Source organism: Genypterus blacodes, unplaced genomic scaffold, assembly GCF_046128005.1.
Source record: "Genypterus blacodes isolate CSIRO-AG114 ecotype Tasmania unplaced genomic scaffold, CSIRO-AGI_Gbla_v1 ptg000282l_1, whole genome shotgun sequence".
Lineage (NCBI taxonomy): Eukaryota > Metazoa > Chordata > Actinopteri > Ophidiiformes > Ophidiidae > Genypterus > Genypterus blacodes.
This window is the reverse complement of record NW_027467073.1, coordinates 35,649-55,000: the sequence shown is the minus strand read 5'-3', so window position 1 is coordinate 55,000 and position 19,352 is coordinate 35,649. Positions and strand designations below refer to the sequence as shown.

General features: G+C 44.1%; 2 protein-coding genes and 1 pseudogene across 3 annotated transcripts in view; 2 read left to right on the top strand and 1 right to left on the bottom strand.

The window, feature by feature from the left end:
• The window catches only part of mrps28 (mitochondrial ribosomal protein S28), a 1,018-nt gene extending 273 nt beyond the window's left edge, over positions 1–745 (bottom strand). Inside the window, exons 1-2 of the mRNA XM_076172102.1 lie at positions 279–745; positions 1–119 (exon numbers count right to left, since the gene is read on the bottom strand). The exon at positions 1–119 is cut by the window's left edge and continues 273 nt beyond it. Of these exons, the coding sequence (XP_076028217.1) occupies positions 1–119; positions 279–584 (425 nt within the window). The 5' untranslated portion in view covers positions 585–745. The remainder of the gene's footprint in view (positions 120–278) is intronic.
• Positions 746–1,522: 777 nt separating this feature from the next.
• Positions 1,523–5,360, top strand: sde2 (SDE2 telomere maintenance homolog (S. pombe)). Of its 2 annotated transcripts, none has more exons than XM_076172093.1 (7): positions 1,523–1,684; positions 2,913–3,030; positions 3,172–3,283; positions 3,497–3,778; positions 3,851–4,333; positions 4,624–4,708; positions 4,968–5,360. In XM_076172093.1, the coding sequence occupies exons 1-7, from the start codon at positions 1,538–1,540 to the stop codon at positions 5,214–5,216; spliced, it is 1,476 nt and encodes a 491-aa protein (XP_076028208.1). In that variant the 5' UTR covers positions 1,523–1,537; the 3' UTR covers positions 5,217–5,360. The 2 variants fall into 2 exon arrangements, with proteins under 2 accessions (XP_076028208.1, XP_076028207.1); XM_076172092.1 differs by having other exon boundaries at positions 3,497–3,781.
• A 1,276-nt stretch (positions 5,361–6,636) lies between these two features.
• Positions 6,637–17,260, top strand: LOC143017403 (uncharacterized; annotated as a pseudogene).
• Positions 17,261–19,352: the final 2,092 nt, after the last annotated feature.

Here is a 19,352-nt window from a genome sequence, read left to right as displayed (position 1 = left end):
CTGACGCCGCGATGCAGCTTCTCTCCGTCTGCTGGACGCTTACATACGCAATGGAACTTCCCTCCAAAGTCCACATACAGGTCGTCCCCGAGGACCTGGAAGATCCGGCCCAGCAAGACCTGTAAGCGAGTCCATGTTCAAATGAGACATCTGATCCAAACACAACGGATCAGCACCAACAACAAATGAGTTTGGAACACAAAAAGTTTTTGCCATGCGTGTGTGTGTGTGTGTGTGTGTGTGTGTGTGTCTGTGTGTGTCTGTGTATATAAAGTCACCTTGTCTTTCGCGGGACCCATCTGGATCAGCGGGGAGGCCCGCAGCAGCGAGCTGAAGTTCTCCTCCTGGCCGCCGGGGGAGCCGCACGGCCCGGCTCCGCCGCTCTCCACCTCCCGGCGGAGCTCCGTCTGCAGTTCATAGGCGGCAGCGAAGCCGGACTTGGGTTTTTCCACGGCGGGCGGCTCGCTGCCTGGAGCCCCGCTGGACTCTGAGCAGAAGCGATTGGTGATAAACGGGGAAGCGGATCCGGTAAACCGGAATGAAGCGCACCGCCACCTGGACGCTGCGAGAGACAAGGACGCCATGTCTGCACCGTCCCACAATGCACCACTGCCCTGGCTTGTCCCGCAGGAGAAACTCCGCCACCTGGTGGTGAAATGAAGTAGAACATGACCATCACTCTACGTTTGTTCCCCATTAAGAATTTATTTCTGTTGATTAGATAGATAGTTAGATAGATATACTTTATTGATCCCAACCTGGGAAATTATTCTGTCACAGCAGCATTACAGTTAAACACGCTAGAATAAATGAAAACACAACACACACACACACACACACAGTCGTAAATAAATAAAAACACAGTCATAATAAATAGAACAGAATAAAGCAGTAAAAATGCAAAATACTGATTAAGGACAGAAAGAGGGGATGTGACCTAAACAAAGCCTATGGGGCAGAGTGTTCTCTATCAGACAGAGGTGAGGAGTTGTAAAGGTACATAGCAGCAGGCAGGAAGGATCTCCCGTATCGGTCCTTGTGACAGCGAAGCTGGATCAATCCCTTAGAGAAGGAGCTCCGCTGTCTGTCCAGCAGGTGATGGAGAGGATGATCAGGGTTACCCATTTTAAATGATTAAGTACAATCCTTTGTACACCTGCAGTGGCCTCATCTTCAGCATAGATGAGACTGACCGACGATGAGACCACATAACTTTCCTTGTGTTTATTTTAATGCTCTTTAAAAAACATTACACACAGGGTCAGACTCTTAAACTACACCAATAACCACAGTGACGTCATCAAACAAACAATAACAACAACAATGATTCCTATTTACTCATGACTAAATCTAGTTCTTCTTTGGTTCCTACAACAACCAGAGATGATTAATTTCATGATGGCAAAGAGCGTTAAAAGTAAAAAACTTAAAAAAAAATACCATCAATACATACTGTTTGTTTGTGTTTTCATGGAGTTTCACAAACAGCCGGCGGGGGGCGGCGTTGCGCCGCGGCCTTCCTTCGGACAGGAAGTAGATGCAGAAGAAGAAGCGCAGCTCGAGCCGTAGTGAAGCAGACAACATGGAGGTGTTCGTGCGCGGGCCTGCCGGCGGAGTGAAGCTTCTCTGTTTCCCTGAAGCTTCTGTGGTGAAAGAGCTTCAGCAGCGCTTCACTTATCTGCAGGTGAGATGAGACTGAATATCCGGGTTTGTTTGACAAGCAGCCACTCTTACAGCGCACACGCTTAGTTTAACTTCCGGTTCGCTGTTTATTAAAGAAAAGCTACGAAACGAGGAAGAAGCAGAAAACAAACGGAATGTAGAGATCTAGAGTCGTTATCGATCAGATTTCTAAAGCCGCTATTGATCGGATTCGTGTGTTTGAGTGTATTTGAGTGTTAGTTTGCATCGATCCAAGCCGAAATAACCGATCGGAAGGTTGTGGCTGCATTAGTTTCCATTTTGATTTATAAAAGAATCTCCAAACCTTGGAGACATTTGGCCTAGAAAACAGTTTGACAGGCTTTTCGTGGGTTTCCATGTCATTGTGTAGGTGGTTGTTAGAGGACAGGGGTCATAGACGTTTTTCAGGCCAAGGACCCCCAAATCGATGGAGAGATGGAGCAGGGACCCCCTACTCTATATCTTGTATTGTGCATTCAGCTCTAAGCTATTCAGTGACTGCAGTGAGGTTCGGGCTGGAGAGGCACCGACGCTTTCAAAGTCAGATCTACAAAGATATGAATTCAACAGAGAGAAATGCGCTCTCAAATGCGTCAAATCGAGATGATAGAATCTTCAGTCTAACTTCAGTCTAACAGATCTTCAGTCTAACAGATCTTCAGTCTAACAGATCTTTAATCCAACGCTCTCCCAGCTGAGCTATTTCCACTATTTCTGTTTCAATCATAGCGCTCAGGCACTTTCCACTGCCAAAATATGGGCTTTTTACACAACGACCCATTTAGTCCATGGTTACATTGACATTTTTCCCGAATTTGATCAAAATTTGCAGCAAAGGATTCTAGTGCCATATAGTAGATGATGCCGTTGCCGCCTGGAGGTTGGGTCTGAAATTTTAGCTCCCTAGCTCCTCCTTGTCCAAGATATTGGCTTTTCTGGTTTTCTCTAGTTTTACAAAACGATGACCGCGGGGTTTCTCAGAATTCTCTCAATATTCCCCAATTTGCCCAATGTTGGAGTCATGTTAATGTGTATTTAAAGACATTTAAATTTGAGGGGGAAGAAACTGGTTTGAAAGAAAAAATTTAAATAAAAAGAATATAAAAAATTGTCTTATCAACCACAAATTTCGGACTCCCTGAAGACCTGTGCTGTAGGAGACTGATGTGCTCTGTGTGATGTGGTGTAGGTGGTTGCTATGGGAGACTGATGTGCTCTGTGTGTTGCAGGGAGTTCCCTCTGTGGATTTCTACATCAAGACAAATGGCAGGCTTTCAGACCCTGAGGACGCCCTGCAGCATGGAGCCGTCTATCACCTGGAGCCCCGCCTCCATGGAGGCAAAGGAGGCCAGTGCAAATCTTCTGATCACATTTTCACTCAGTGAGCGTTGACCCGACCTCAGAGGTCAAACCTCCACCAAGGACAAAGTGTTAAAGATGTTCACAGTTCAAAAATGTGTGCGTGTGTGTGCGTGTGTGTGTGTGTAGGTTTCGGCTCCATGTTGCGAGCTCTGGGAGCTCAGATTGAGAAAACCACAAACCGTGAAGCGTGCAGAGATCTGAGCGGCCGACGCCTGCGAGACGTCAACCATGAAAAAGAGTAAGACAGTTGTGGACATAGAGGACAGGACAGAAAGACACACACACACACACACGCACACACACACACTTCAGCTTCTCTGATGTCACATTGATGTTGAGATCTGGTCTTGTTCATGTCTGAATCATTGTATTTAGATGGTTGCTTTACTGGTTTGCTGCCGGTTTTGTGGCCGTTGTTGTTGGCATGGTGACGAGTGTGCCATGGTTTCAGGATGGCAGAGTGGCTGAAGAAGCAGACGGAACGCGAGGCGGAGAAGGAGCAGCGGCGGTTGGAGCGTCTGCAGAGGAAACTGGCCGAGCCCAAACACCAGTTCACCGACACGGACTACCAACAGCAGTGTCACGACCTCTCGGAGCGCCTGGAGGACTCGGTGCTCAAAGGTCTGCAGGCATCGTCCGACAGCGGGGCCAAAGCCGAGGGCGGAAACGCCAAGCGACCAAACTCCGGTCAGAGGGACGAGTCGGCCAAGAAGAAGCAGAAGACGGCGTGTTTGTGGTGAGAAACTCCCAAAAACATTTGACCCCAAAACACCTTGAAGATGTTTAACCGCCTGTCTGTCTGCAGGATGGGCGACTGTGAGCTGGACGCCATGACCAGTTCAGAGGAGGAAGAGGAGGAGCCGTCCACTTCCACCTGCACAGCCACTGTCAGCGCAGTGATGCAGAAACGGGAAGGGGACGGGCCCAGACAGGAAGAAGAGAAGCAGAAACAGGAAGAGGAGGGGCCCAGACAGGAAGAAGAGAAGCAGAAACAGGAAGAGGAGAGGCCCAGACAGGAGGAAGAGAAGCAGAAACAGGAAGAGGAGAGGCCCAGACAGGAGGAAGAGAAGCAGAAACAGGAAGAGGAGGGGCCCAGACAGGAGGAAGAGAAGCAGAAACAGGAAGAGGAGAGGCCCAGACAGGAGGAAGAGAAGCAGAAACAGGAAGAGGAGGGGCCCAGACAGGAGGAAGAGAAGCAGAAACAGGAAGAGGAGGGGCCCAGACAGGAAGAAGAGAAGCAGACACAGGAAGAGGAGCAGAGAGGGTCGGAGGAAACACAGAGCAGCAGGTAGAGTTGCACATTCTGGTTTCAGAGTAAAACATGGAGTGGCTCCTGAAGTCTGTCTCCTGGTTTTGCTTTGTCTGTGTGTAAAGATGTGTGCCTGATTGCTTTAAATCTGAAGGGTTAAATGTAATAGATGGAGTGGGCGTGGCCTGTAGCTTTTAACTGACTCTGATTGGATTGATGTGAAAATGTGCAAGTTAATGAAATAAGTGAAAAATGGTTTGTTTTACTGGAAATGGGAATGTCCGTGTTGAGGCTTTTCAAAATAAAAGCACATGTCTGCTCTATTTCAGTGCCTGTGCGACGTCCTCCAGCAGCTCTGCTCAGATCCAGAGCGTCGCCTCGCCACCTGCAGAAGCTCCAGGAGTCCAGCAGCAGGTCAGAGCAGCTCACACACATGAATGAACTGAATGAGGCTTTGGTCCTTCTGAAGTTGGCCGAGTTTTATCAGGACCGGCACACGCGTGACCTGAGGTTGCGTGATGGCGATGCAGGCCGTCCCCTCCGTCCTCCTCAAGTGCTTGCGGGACAATGGACGTCTGTCTGTCCATCTGTGTCTCTGACTCATTGTTTCCTTTGGTTAAATCTGCCGTCTGAACTTTGGTTGTGTGCCTAATGTGCTGGGTTTGCGTCCCAGGAGGCCGTGCGGGCGTCGGTGGACCTGGACCGTGTGGCTTCGGCTCAGGAGCTGGAGGGACTCGGCCTGGACGTCCTGAAGGAGGAGCTGATGTCCAGAGGGCTGAAGTGCGGGGGGACGCTGAGCCAGCGTGCCGCCCGACTCTTCTCTACCAGAGGACTGAAACCCCAACAGATCGACCCCACGCTGCACGCCAAGGCTGGAGGTCAAAGGTCAAAGGTCAAGCCTCAAAACATGACCCAACTTTGAGTTTCTTTTGTTTGTTCAGTTAAATCACATCTTGGTTTCAGGATAAAATGTCATTTTTGATGCTGCTGGAATTTTGTGTTCATTTCCTTTTTTAACTTTGATTTGATGTTTGACCATTTTAATAAAATCTCATCTGAGAAACAAGTTTGAATAATGTGACGTTCATTAGAAGAGTGTGTGTGTGTGTCTCTCTCTCTCTGTCTCTGTCTCTGTCTCTGTCTGTCCGTCTCGGTCTCTCTCTGTCTCTCATGTATAAAGTTTAACATCAACAACAGTAATAATACAACCTTCCTTCTTTCTCTCTCTCTCTCTCCTTTTCCTCCTCTTTCTGTATAAAAATCTCATACCCTCCAATTTCATGTGCAATGTCATGTAAAGTGTTTGCTTCGATAAAAACAAATAGCAAAAAAAGACGGGGAGAAGCGGGGGACGGGCCTCATACATGCAGAGCATGCGCTCTACCTGAGACACTGACTCAGTTCAAACGACTACAATGACTCCTGAAGACTTCACCGAGTGGTGCGCGGAAGAAAAAGTTTGGGAACCACTGACTTAGGTCATGGGACACTGAATACATCTACCCACCAAAAATGTTTTCAACCCGTGTCTCAGTTTGATGCCCATTAATCACTGATGACATCACAGCTCTGCCAGGGACCACAAACAACGCTAACATTCTCCCACTTACTCAGAGTAAACGTCTATATTGACATTAAAGCAAACGTGAATGTAACACTAATATAATTAGATGCCAGTTTGCTGAAAAATAAATGCTAAGGTTGTACATCGAGGAAATGCACTTCAATGACAATGTTTACATGTCTGAATACATTTATTTACATTCACATAATCTACGTCTGAGAGTCAGTATCATGACACATTCGCTTTATGGTGTTTACTATGACACTTTTAGAACATCATATTCATAATTAGAGCCTACAAGGCCTTCAAAGTTCAGCAAAGTTGAACAAATCAGGCCTCAAAATGAAATGCATGTGTTACCGAAACAAGCTACACTGCCAGACCAGTGACTGATTACCAGAACACCAGAGCAGTTGCTTTATATTTTTTCATTTTCTTATACATCCCAGGCGGGCCAGCGGGGTTGTGTGACTGTGGGGTTGGGATGGGTTTCGGAGTAGGATGTCCTCTCTTTGTTTTGTTTTTTATTTCTCTCTTCTCTCCTTCTCTTCACCACAGCCTATGATGCGATTTGTACTAGCCTACATTGCTATTTGACATCATCCCACAACACTGTATCCCTATGACATCATCCTGTACAAACTGTATTTACCCTATGTCTGTGATTCTCAAACTGTGGTACGGCTCCCACCAGTGGTACGCTGAGGTACGCTGTGGAAGAAAAAAAAATCTGAACCATGAAAAAAATTGAAATGCGACTTAAAATAGATGTTTGCACATGGCACACTACTACCCCTTACGGGTTAGGGTTAGGGTTAGTGGCGTGAGTGCAAACGTCAACTATTAGCTGACTACTACAGGCTAAACTTAACTGTGGGGGAAAAAAGTATGAGCGATCCAAATCCACTTAAGTCGTGGCTCCAGAGGGGAACTAAAAGGACGAAGTCTGCGGATCAGGAGGAGGATATTTTAAACAGCCTGAACGACGGTGAACGGAGTGCGAACGTTAGCAGCAACATAAGTAGTGTGAAGTGTCCTCAGCACTGGGAGCTGGCTGCAAAAAGCGCAAAACAATACGGAAGAATTACCTGAGTTATATCAACCTTGGATTCAGCTGGAGCGGGACAGAGGATGAGCCAAAGCCACAGTGTGTGTATATGTGGTGATGATCTCAGCAATGAGTCCATAAAACCATCGCATCTCAAACGGCATCTTACAACAAAACACACAATGCTGAAAGACAAACCAGTGGAGTTTTTTGTACGCAAACGTGATGAACTGAGGCAGTCCTAGTGCGCAATTCAGTTCCGTGGTGCATCTGTGGTTAAGGCACAGGAGGCTTCTTATTGTGCCAGCCTCCGCGTGGCGAAAGCAGGTAAGCCGCACACAATGGGTGAACAGCTGTGTTTACAATTAGGAAAAGAGATGGTACACATTATGTGTGGCGAGAAGATCGCCAAACAGTTAAATTTGGTGCCACTTTCAAATGACAGCCATGGCAGATGACGTGAGGAAGACACTGATTGAAGGCATTAAAAATAGTCGCTATTATTCCATCAAACTGGACGAGACTACTGATGATGCAAGTTTTGCCAATTTACTTGTTTATGTCAGATATGAGCATGATGGTGCAGCTTCTGTCAGGCCTATAAGAGTTATAAATAGTTGCCAAAATGCTGTGTGTTTGAAGTACAGTTGTTCTCACATGCGCTGTGTGTGTGTGTGTGTGTGTGTGTGAGTGTTTGAACACACTGTGGGTGTAAGAGGGACTGCCCCCTGCCCCATATAGGAGATTTTTCATATGAGAGAGTTCTAGTACCAATTTGTATAATGTGGCTGTGACTGACAAAGGTCAAATTAAATAATATTCTTATGAGGAATAAATTTGCTTCCTGTGTGAATTTGGCATAGCAGCTGAAGAGGGTCGGCCTACGCTACTGTATTTTAACATCGGCCATAGTGGTGGTACTTGGAGAGCCAAATATTTTCTGAGGTGGTACCCAATGTAAAAAGTTTGAGAACCACTAGCCTATGAGATCATTGCAATTTCAATCTGCTTGTATTCTACCTAAGGGTCTGCGTATAAAGTTTAACAACAATAGTAATAATAATACAGCCTTCCTTCTTTCTCTCTATTTCTCGCTCTCCTTTTTTCCCTCTTTCTGTATAAATAACGATCTCCAGAAACACTGCGTCTTTAGTGTGTCGGTTGTAGTCCATTGCATTGTTTTGTTCGTTTCTGTGATGCTCATGGCTGCTGGTGGTCACGATAAAAAATTCAGATAAACTGAAAGTGTGACATCCACAGAGCAGTGCGACTGATTAAAGCTTGGAATGTTTCACAGTGTGGCTGCAGGTGATTTCAATGGATGAAAGGTCAACCAAATGTTTGCTTTTTGTTGAAACAATGAAGAGTCGAGACATTTTGCGTCTCCATTAGAAGACAGCCTCCACACAATGTACAGAGATGATGGCTCTCAGAGCTTCTTTCTCCCTTGTTTTTGTGTCTCAGAGGCGTCACGTAGCCTGCAGACCCTGTATGCACGTCTGCTGGCAGCTGAGGAGTTGGGAGGCCAGGTCAGTAAGGATCTGGGTCGTGTCCTGGAGCAGCTGAAGAACTCTAGCCAGCTCACTAGTAACACCAGCACCAACATCTCTGCAGGTCTGAATTGCTAATGTGTTGTGTTTTGTTTCTTCCTTTGCTAGTGACAGAAAGAAAACATCTCTCTCTTAAAATGAAGTGAATTCACCCAAAAACCTCTACTCCCTCACTCTCTCTCTCTCTGTGGACATGTTGATTCAGGCCTAAAGAGGTTCTTCACGCCCAACGTTTTCCTCTACTTGCCCCACCTCACACATCATCCAGACAGCCTCAAACCCAACGTCGCCCTGGGACAGGGACGCCATGGAGGTACAGAAAAAAACATAAAATAGACACGTGTATACACACACACACAAAGACATTGTTGCCATAATATGAAAACTGACTTGTCACACATGGCCTAAATGTGCGACTTCAGGGTTTCGCTGTATTCATCCTATCGATTCCATATTATGGCTGCGGCTACAAAGCTTTCTCATTTTTAGAGACTTGTACATATATAATGTATATTTAAATTTTATTAATAATGCTATAATTGGAGAGCACATGTGTGTATGTATGTACATGTATGCACGTCAATACAACAAGTACCATTTCTCCAATCACCTCCTTCCAAACCTGACAGAAATATTGGTCAGGGGTCCAGCATTTGCTTTTCATTTCATTTACATATCTTCTTTGCTTTAGAAAATTGTAGCAGTGGGAGGTGGGAGACATGACTGGAGGTCTGCGCTACTCTGGACGATGGCAACGAGTGCTCAGCCATTCACCAAAAATGTATGGAAACTGACATATATATATATATACATACAGTATATTCCTTTTACCGACTTAATCTTGCTCTTGTCAGATAATTTGGCTATCACCAGTGTGTGCTTTTTTAAATTCCATGCAATGTGCCCCTCACATATGTAACACAACACACACACTATTTACTGAGGGAGCACAGGCAGCAGGCAACCATGATACGCGCCCCTGGAGCAGTTGGGGGTTCGGTGCTCTCCAGCTGAGAGTCCACTTTCTTGGTCCATATGGGGACTCAAACCGGTGACCCTCCCGTTCCCAAGCTGAGTCCCTTATGGACTGAGCTACTGCTGGTTACTGCCGGTTATGACCTGCCCCCTCAGTCATGTGCCTCCATACCATCCAACTACGTTCACTCAAAGCTTAGCTGGCGGCATGGAGGACATGAGGTTTGCTTGTTATCAACATTTGTTTTTATTGAAGCAAACGTTTTACATGACATTGCGCATACAATTATAGGATATTTTGGAGATCATTATTTACACAGAAAGAGGGGGAAAAGAAGAGATAGAGAGAAAGAAGGTAGGCTGTATTATTATTACTATTGTTGTTGTCAAACTTTATACGCAGACCCTGAAGTAGAATACAAGTAGATTGAAATTGCGATAAATCTCATAGGGTAAATACAGTTTTTACAGGATGAAGTCAAACAGCAATGCAGGCTAGTATAAATCGGAGAGAAACAAAAAAACAAAAAGAAAGAGATGACATCCCACCCAGAGACCCAACTCAACCCCGCAGTCACACAACCCCGTCCTGGCCAGCCTGGGATGTGAGATAAAGTAAAAAAAAGTGTTCAGTGATCTTGTAAGCAGTCACTGGTCAACAAAAAACCAACACATATTGAGTAATCACAGAACTGGATGTATTTATTATATGTGATGCTGACTGCCAGAGTGACAGTGTAACAGTAACACTTTTCCCCGCTGGTCTGAAGTGTACAGTGGATGAACAGTTGAATTGTTATTATTATGAATATTGATAATTAAATGAAGTGGTGTGTCTTAAAGGGGAATTTCTCAGAGAAAGTGACTGACAAATTACGCACACACACACTCTCACACATGTCTAGATGCACTCAATGATCAAATGCTGGTCAAATCTTTGATATTTCTGAGATTATCCCTTCCAATAACATTAATCCTATCTGTGTGTGTGTGTGTGTGTGTGTGTGTGTGTCTCCTCCTAAAGTGTCAACGTTGCTAGGCATTCCTACAGTGAAGCGTCAGAAGCAGAGCTACCTGGTCAGCACACTCAACTCTTTGCTGTTCGGCCTGACTCCCCTAAAGTCTCAAGATCTCCTCATTATTGTCTTTGTTGCTGAGGTTATACACACACACACACCCCCACACACACACACACACACACACAGATTTGTATGTGCTAGGTTACAGAGTGACATGCAAGATGAGATAAAATCTGCTCTTGACACACAAGTAAACACAGTAAACATATTGTTCATCCACCAAAAACTAATTCTAACCTTAATAGTTTGATGCGTCATTATCACTATCCCTTTTCTGTTAGAGTTGTTATGGAAAATCCAAGTGCGGTCCGTTGGGAAGAAGGTGACCTTGTCTCTTTTCCAATGGGCCGGTGTTGGAAAGCTTGTGCTGCGTCGAGAGACTACAAAGAACCGCCTTCAATCTATTGCTAATTTATCCATAGCTAGTAACTTAGCTGTAAAATCTGAACTGACCGTACTTCAACTGATGAGTCTCCAAAATCGCATTATAGATCAAATCACCGCTCCTCAGGTGGTCGTTTGTGTGCTAGTGGGCTCCTCCTGTGTTTATGCTCCGTTTGCATTATCCCGTTGCTGAAGCAAGTTCCAGAGTGCCCGGGTTGGGTGTAAATGTGCTACATGCTCTGTACAAGGTGGGATAGATATGTGTTGAAGGTTTCCTTGTTATTTTTTCATCTAGGGTTTGTCAAATATGACAACAAGTGGGGAGTGTTGGGGAAAAATAATGATCCGTGTGTTTGAAGCATTTTATGTGTTTAATATGTCTAATTAAGCATTCTGAAGATAATATCTTGCAGCAAACAGTATACAGTCCAATCGGACAACAGCTGTAAGGAGAAGTTCAACTAAGGGAGAAAAGAGCGTTCAACCTGTCCGACTCGTTTCTTTGGTACAACACAGAATAAACGTCATTATTCGGTGTGTAAGTTAAAGATTGTGTTTGTCTGATTAACATTCAAGATTGTTAGAAAAAGTGAAACGTAAGATGCTGCAACGCCCTCACAGCCACCATATCTGGTGAAATGAGAACAGGCCTAGAAGGGATGAGCACAATGATAACGCGCCCCCACGCCTCAACGCCGTATTCTGTTCATTGTTGAAAAAGCTTTCAATAACTCCTGTTAGGGTTAGGTATTAACTAACCTTTTCACAACACTCCCTGTGCCTCTCAATTTCTTGTTGTTCTCTCTCCCCATAACATCAGACGGACTCGGCCTATGTGGACACCATAGCAGGAACCATTATGAAGAAGTAAGTGCTGTATAGTTTCCCTTAATGCCTCAGTCTTTGTCACATGTAAAGTATATGTAAAGTACTGTAAAACTGTAAAACTGATGGAGTGTGACACCTCGCATTCTGCACTGCCGGTCGTCGATATCTGCCCACATTACATTTCACAAACAACACATCAAATTTCAGAAAATACATGGCAACCTACCTCATGCTAGGCTGCGGGTCCAGATTGATCGATTATCGGTGTAGATACTGATGACATGATTTTGATTCACTGTAATAGCGCTCCTTTCAGCACAAACGCTAAAAAAGTTTGGTCACAGGTATTTATGATTCCTTCTTTTGTTTGTCAAAAACAATACGTGTGTGTGTGTCTTCCTGTCCTCCAGGATAAAGACTTTAGGAAGCAGCCGAGCTGAGCAGCAGCCTGAAGCATCACCAGCAGCACAGCCTGGACAGAGCTTACCAAGGCCAAGACTTCTTCTGGGCTTTTACACCCAAGCGTGGCGACTTTGCCCTCTTCCAATTCTCTGAGCCAATCCATGTGTCCGGGTCAGTATGCATGGTTTCTCCGATTTTGTATTCAAGCCAGGACTCAGTCAGTTTGCATGTTTTAACTTGGTCTATAAGGCAATCAATCTATTCCTTAATCAAGAATGAGTTTACAGAAAACAGTAGCAGTGACATGAAGGTGACGTTAAGGCTCGAGAAGGAGGCGCTGGATGCTGCTGTGTGTCCATAATGTTTGTCATATGGGTGAAGCAGTCACGCCTCTTTACACAAGCAAAGAGGAAGAAGAAGAAGCACACTGGACAGCAGAAAGGTCGCCTGTCGCATCTGTACATTTTACTGCAGCCAGTTTCAGCTTCTAGTGTCAAGGCTGCCAGCAAACAGTATCCAACAATATCCAGCAAGAGAGCACTCAGAGACACTCAAATATCAAAGTAAAACTACTTAGTCACAGTAAACACAGTATGGAGAATTTGTACTTTAGGGTTAGGAAGGAAGAAAACACAATAACAGTACTAACAAGTACATTTGACTCGTTAGATAAATAATTAGAAGCCCAATGACTGACCCAATACTGTGAGTTCATGTGGTGGTGTTGTGGATGAAACGACTCGTACGTTGTGTATGATGCTTTCTCTAGCGAAACAGGAAGTTAAAAGTGACGTGTACATGGCGGAACATTGCTTTCATTCTAGTCAGTCACTTCTTGCTTTTCCTGTCTTGAGTGAGTCCTTGTCTGCTCCTTTAGCAGATGTGTGATTACATCATTCTCTTGTAGTTTTGATGAGCTTGTCTACTACTGTGCACAATTCAATTGGCTATTGTCATGGATACATAATGTTGTCTCTTGATTTGAAAACACATCTGGACACGCCCGCTAAACACACTGACACATACACACACTGTACTGTTTTTCAGTTTGGGGGGGGCTGTTTGTTTGAGTAAGGGTTAGGGTTTGTCCTGAGGTGTTTGCCTGATTCAGACAACAAACACAAACAAGCCGTTAACAGGGCATGGAGTTAAAACTGCCTGTCAGCGACCAATACAACAAAATGATCATTTGAGTGAAGCCTTAATGAGAAAAGGGTTGATGAATTGTTAAATCAATATTTACCTTCACCTGGCAGAGATCCTGTTAGCAGTTGACAGATTTCAGTGAAACTTTGTTGCCAAGTCGATCATGATCCAGGGAGGAACACTGCCTGTAAGTTTTGAAATGTAAGTCAGAGAATCCAAGTTCTTTTAAAAACGCTTTATATCACCATTCACATCGGCCCATTTCTTGTATCTCCTAAATCTATCTAGGAGATATCTTCTACATTTACATGTAAGATGTCTGAACCAAAGTTGAATTTTTGTTTAGGGGCAAAGCCAATCGCCAATAACATTACATCACCTAAAGACAGGAGTTATAATTGGAGCACTACTTGGTGGAGGTATGCACTCTCTGGGTGTCATCTTGTTTCTGATAAACTGACTTCATGTTTTGCTGCACTCAGCCAATTGCTTTTGTGAAAAATTGGGTCCTTTTTATATTTTTATTTGAACTCCTTTTTTTTACAAACACTCTTTGCAGGTGAAGATTCAGTTTGAATTGATGGTTCCGATGTCATGAATCTAGCAACAATCTGGAGAATCGTTTCCATCTCTGCTGACTTGCTCTTCTCATTTTCCAGCCTGGATGAAGCACTTGAACACAATGTGACAGACAGCTGGCAGCATACTTGCACGTTAAAGTGCAACCAGCCTGTATAACACTTCATCTCATTTCCTTACACCTCCTCTTTGCTTTAGGTACCTGTTTCGGAGTGGAAATTTTGAAAATGGTGGAGATAAATTCTACAACACCACGGTGGAAGTCCTGCCCAGCAATGTGAGTAACCTGGGTGCGTACGCATGAATGTTCTTTAGTTCCATGAGTGGAGGTGAGCAGGTCTAAGATTTCATCTCAGGCGTTGATGCTTCAGGCAAGAGTGACACAAGGAAACAAGAAACACCACTCACAACATGGTGTCTGCTGTCTCTTCACTGCCTCGCCGCGGCTCTGTGCTTGTCAATCGACACTTCGAATCGCACCAATGGGGAAAAGTGGTAGCGCTGTAGTGATCTCAGAGTAAAGTGAGACAGACATGGAATCACTGTGTGGAAAACAAGAAGGAGGCTGTGTTAAACAGGCTTCAAACAGCAACAGGTCGGAGTATGAGCATCGTTTTTTTGATATATTATATATCCCATTTATGCGGTTAAATGTCATGTTACAGATGATGTCACTTTTTTGCCTTTTAAGAATGAAACTATTCAAATACAAGCAGCTCATCTTAACACATACTGGTAAGATTGCTGTGGCATTTGGTAGTGATGTCTATGCTCCCCAGAGGAGGATCCCTGGTGACTTTGAACTGTGTCAATGGCTCCTTCACATACAGTGGTGATGCTGCTTGTACTTGTAAAGAAGAGAGCGGTTAAAGTGATTTTACAGAATGTTAGGTTTTTTGAGAAAACTACAAAGATAAAGAAATGATAAAAGGTTCCAGCACGGTGCAACGACAAATGTAGCCAGAAATTACATTACTTTTTTCTTTAAAGATAGAGACCTGATTCCAATGCAGTTTCCAATTCAAATCAAATGTAGTAAAACTGCTGTATTGGGAGTGGACGCTTACACATCTGCCACGCTGATTGATTGTTCTGAAGTGTTCAGGATGCATTGCATAATCACAGTATGAGGCAAGTCTGCTCATGAGGAAATCACACAGAGGAGGATACAGACATGCACAAATAAATTGGTTTCAATCGAATCATGTAGGACTGAAATGATCAACTTTGTATGGGAGGTATCTCCAAACTACCTTGATTATATTTAGGTTGCGGTCTATTTTCCTGGTGCAGAGAAGTGTGAAGTTATTGAATGAAGTTGTGGGCAGGTTTGATCTTACGAGTGCCAGACTGAGATCCAGTTGGACGGCATTCCGATTCCATTCCATGCCTTGCTTTGACATGCACCTATTTTTCCATTTTCTGCCCTGTGGAGCAAAGTTTGTACGATAAATTTTGAGTTTCAAATGTTGGATCCTATTGCTTTCTGACACCTCACCAATGAGGCAAGGGGGAGGAGTCAGAAGCATTAGATAAGAAGACAAAATTCGCCTTAAGTACAAAGAGCACCTAATGAGCCTTTAACTTTTCAAGACTAGTTTACTGGGCCTCCTTTTATCATTCTCAATCTCTATCTCTCTCTGTCCGTCTGTTTCTCTCTCTCGCTGTCTGTCTGTCTCTGTCTCTTTCTCCCCCCTCCCCTCTCTTTCTCTTTGTCTGTCTCTCTCTGTCTCCCCCCTCTCTCTCTGTGTCTCTTTCCCCCCCTCTCTCTCTCTCTCTCTCTCTCTCTCTGTCTCTTTCTCCCCCCTCTCTCTTTCTCCCCCCACTCACTCTCTCTTTCTTTGTGTGTGTGTCTCTCTCTCTCTCTCTCTCTCTCTCTCTCTCTCCCTCTGTCTCTTTCTCCCCCCTCTCTCTTTTTCCTCTCTCTCTCTCTCTCTCTCTCTCTCTCTCTCTCTCTCTCTCTCTCTCTCTCTGTGTCTCTTTCGCTGTCACAGAGCTCACTCACTTCTGATCTCACTCTGTTGCCACAGTAAATAATGCTCCATGTTTGGTTAGCCTGATCCAGAGCAGCATGTCTTGGAAATTAGTTGGGCTTTTATCTACCTATGTTGAACGCACTTATTGGAAGTCGCTTTGGATAAAAGCGTCTGCTAAATGATCGTAATGTAATGTAATGCATAAGCTCCGCCTCCTGACCAATCACCTTGTTTGTGAGATAGTGTCACCATACCTGCAGGGCAGACAGCATTTATGTAGCTTAACTCATGCAAAACTGGCTGAGGTCTGTTGCCCTTGCTTTGTACAACAGGCCCCAGGATGTAGCCTGAGGATGTTTATTTGGGTGAGTCTTTCACTCTAAACCCTGACTGGTGGAGAATGACTTTAATATTTGCCACGTTGTGGTTGTGTCTCCCCTCAGGCGTCGGTGCGAGACAAACTGGTTTCTGGCTCGTCTCCTCCCTACAAGGCGTCTGATAAAGGATTCATCATTATCGGTAAATAGTGCACTCACTCACCCACACCCACACTCACTACTCCACCCACACTCCCTCACTCACTTGCTCACTGGGCCACTCATTAATCTCAATGCTTCTCCTCAACCTAAGCAGAGGGTTTGACTCTGACTCCGTCCCGGGGGATCCAAACATATAGCATCATGTCATTGTCAGTTAATCACCCTACACATCAAATCATGGCTTTATCTGTCTTTGCTGTATCTTTATGGCACGTTTGCTGTATCGTCATCATTATCAACTGGTTGCAATGCGGTCAAATGAACAATAAGACAACAGAGCAGGCTTGACGAAACCTTTTGGGAAAAGAATGAATGAAAATGGAGCGCCCTTGCCCAAACAGGCAGCCAACACCCGCGCCTTACCTGTTAAAAAAGGACCAAAGTTAAAAGAAACAGTAGAACAAAATGTCAAACTCAGACTCAAAGTGTGAAAGCGGCCTAACCCCAAATGTATTTTATACTTCAAGAGGGCGCCATTTACACTAAGGGTTAATGTAACAACTTTTGGATTTGTGGTGAATCAGTGAGCCAGATGTGCTACTTTTAACAAACTGGTGTTTTGTTTGACAACAATCACCATGAGCTGAAAGTATTGAGCTGTTGAAAGTGAAACAGCTCATAATTTTGTAATTTTTGTTGTATGACAGTTAATACAAGAGTATAAATATACAAACATACAAACGATTAACAGCATTCTAAATGCACATAGTCTGTACATTCTGTATGTTTGTCTTGATTCTTCATCCTTAAGGTATGAGACATTTCCGTGTGTGTGTGTCTTTAGGCATGTTCGAGGATGGCATAGCTGAGGGCCTGATTGGAGCAGAGCTCCAGCCCGTTTCAGCGTGGTGGTTCGGTCTGACTCCGGCGTCTGGGTTCTGCTCAGCGAGGTCTGACACTAGCCTGTGTGTGTTTGTTTGTGCCTGCATAGATTGCTCGTGGTCTCAGTGGTGTTTGTGGGTACTTGGGTATGGCTGGAAAGATAACATCAACATATCTACCAGATTATTCTAGTGTGAGAAATGTCAGAACTGCTGGGAAAATCAGAGCAGGGCAAATTTATAAAGAATTGGATGAAATACTGCTGCTTGATCTGTGGCAGCTCAGGAGGAGATAGTATGTTGCTGAAAGGCTGTGAATACATGAAGGAGTTGTTCATAAATATGTCAATGCATCTATTCTAAGACAAAAACAGGACAGATGGTTCCTAAAATTAAACATATGCCTGCATAGACCGTCACAGGGCCATAAAACTGGCCACAAACATCACCAGTCTGCAAATTGAGGACATCAATTCAGCTCCAGCATACTGAATTGCTTGTAATGATGATGTAAATGATATCAAAACAGACAGCGAAACATTGTGGCACAAGCATCACCAACCCTCAATTATCAACAATAGCTGAGAAACAACCAGACATGGCAACATCCTCCATTACTTCGAAACAGCTCACTGCATTGTAGCTGCTGTAAGTTCTGGTAATTAATAAAAAAACAGGTTATAATTATCAGTGTTTACACTGTAAAATGTAATTGTATATCTTACTTTAAAAGAAAAGTGACCTTAACTCATTCCAGCTTACTCTGTTGACTATCCTCACTAAAACTTAGTAAAGACAACTTTCTACTGAGGCAAGTAATCAAACTCATCAGCTGCAAGTAACCTGTACTTAGAGGTATGAGTGAGCAAGACGCATATTGTTGGAATATAACAAATAATGTCAATACACATATAACTAATCCAGTAACTGAAGTCAAGTAAACCAAATGGCTATCCCCGGGAAAGTTTGGAGATAATACACACAAGCATATACAGCGTCTGTCTCTCTCTTCAGGAGGGCTAGATAACACATATCTGCCAATAGGTGAAGGAGTCACTCTAATACACTTTATCAAAGCCTCAAACATCTGTGGCCAGGAAGAAGGAAGAGAGGGGGTTTGCATAGACGGGCAGTCAGGGGGAGCTTCTTCAGATCAAAGAGCTAATTACACTATACTATTGTTCTTTAATTTACACAAAGAGAATTCTACTTTCCCCCACAGACATCTGTTCATCCCTCAGATTTGAATCTTAGCGCTGCCCCTCTTGAAGCCGACTGACCAATAGATAACAGTTAAACTACATTGTCATCAGTGAATTAGAATATTATGTAGATGCCCTGTATATGCGGGATAAATAGGGCAGCACGGAGATATTTGATTGTCCTTCTTTGGTGCATGCCAGAGGTGGAACCAGCGCTGTCCAAGGTCTTATTCCAGTAAAGCTCTCCTGAAGATTCCAGTTCATCTTTGCCTCATCTTTTCCTCTTGATTCACCACAAACGAACACACAGAAGAATATCAGAACGATTCTTCAATATTTGGTGACACCCGACGTTTTGGTGACAAATTTGGACGAGGCCCAGAGAAAAGGCGCCTCTGACAACAGAGGCAAACGCTTCACTTCCATACGGCGCCGTATATCAAAGGGTGAGCAGAACCTGTTAAATCGAATCTGTAATAGGTTATTGGACACTCTAAAGTTTATCTATGGAAGTGGGCAATTGTCTTTTGTATGTCACGTAAATTTAGAGTAATTCAAAGAGGAGACGGACTGGAGTCTCGGTATAGCTGACTGTGATAACATTTTGGAATTCTCATATTCGGTCCAGACTGTAGGAGGTACGGGCCTCCTCGACCCGGCGTGGTCACAGGCTAAAGTCTTGTTTTTAAATTAAACTCAAAGTTGCTAAAGTCTACTTGGTTTGGGATTAAGATCCCTTAATAAGGAGCCAATTCAGCTAAAGTCTGGTTTGGTGGGTTAATGTCCCTTATGGAAACGGAACTAAAATAAGCTAAAGTCAATTTTTTAGTTATTGGTTACATCCATTATTCGGTTATGGTTAAAGTCAGTCAATTTGTGTTAAAAAATAACCCGCTAAGTATTAATTAAGAGTGTACAAGCACTGTTTGGCTAAAGTCCAGTGGTTAATGTCCAGCTATAGTTAA

Bases quoted from the DNA above. Each gene is read 5' to 3' on its own strand.
- sde2 (XM_076172092.1), top strand. From the start codon at position 1,538: ATGCAGAAGAAGAAGCGCAGCTCGAGCCGTAGTGAAGCAGACAACATG. The intron at 3,031-3,171 runs GCCAGTGCAAAT...GTGTGTGTGTAG, and splicing joins CCTCCATGGAGGCAAAGGAG to GTTTCGGCTCCATGTTGCGA. The intron at 4,709-4,967 runs GTCAGAGCAGCT...TTTGCGTCCCAG, and splicing joins CTCCAGGAGTCCAGCAGCAG to GAGGCCGTGCGGGCGTCGGT.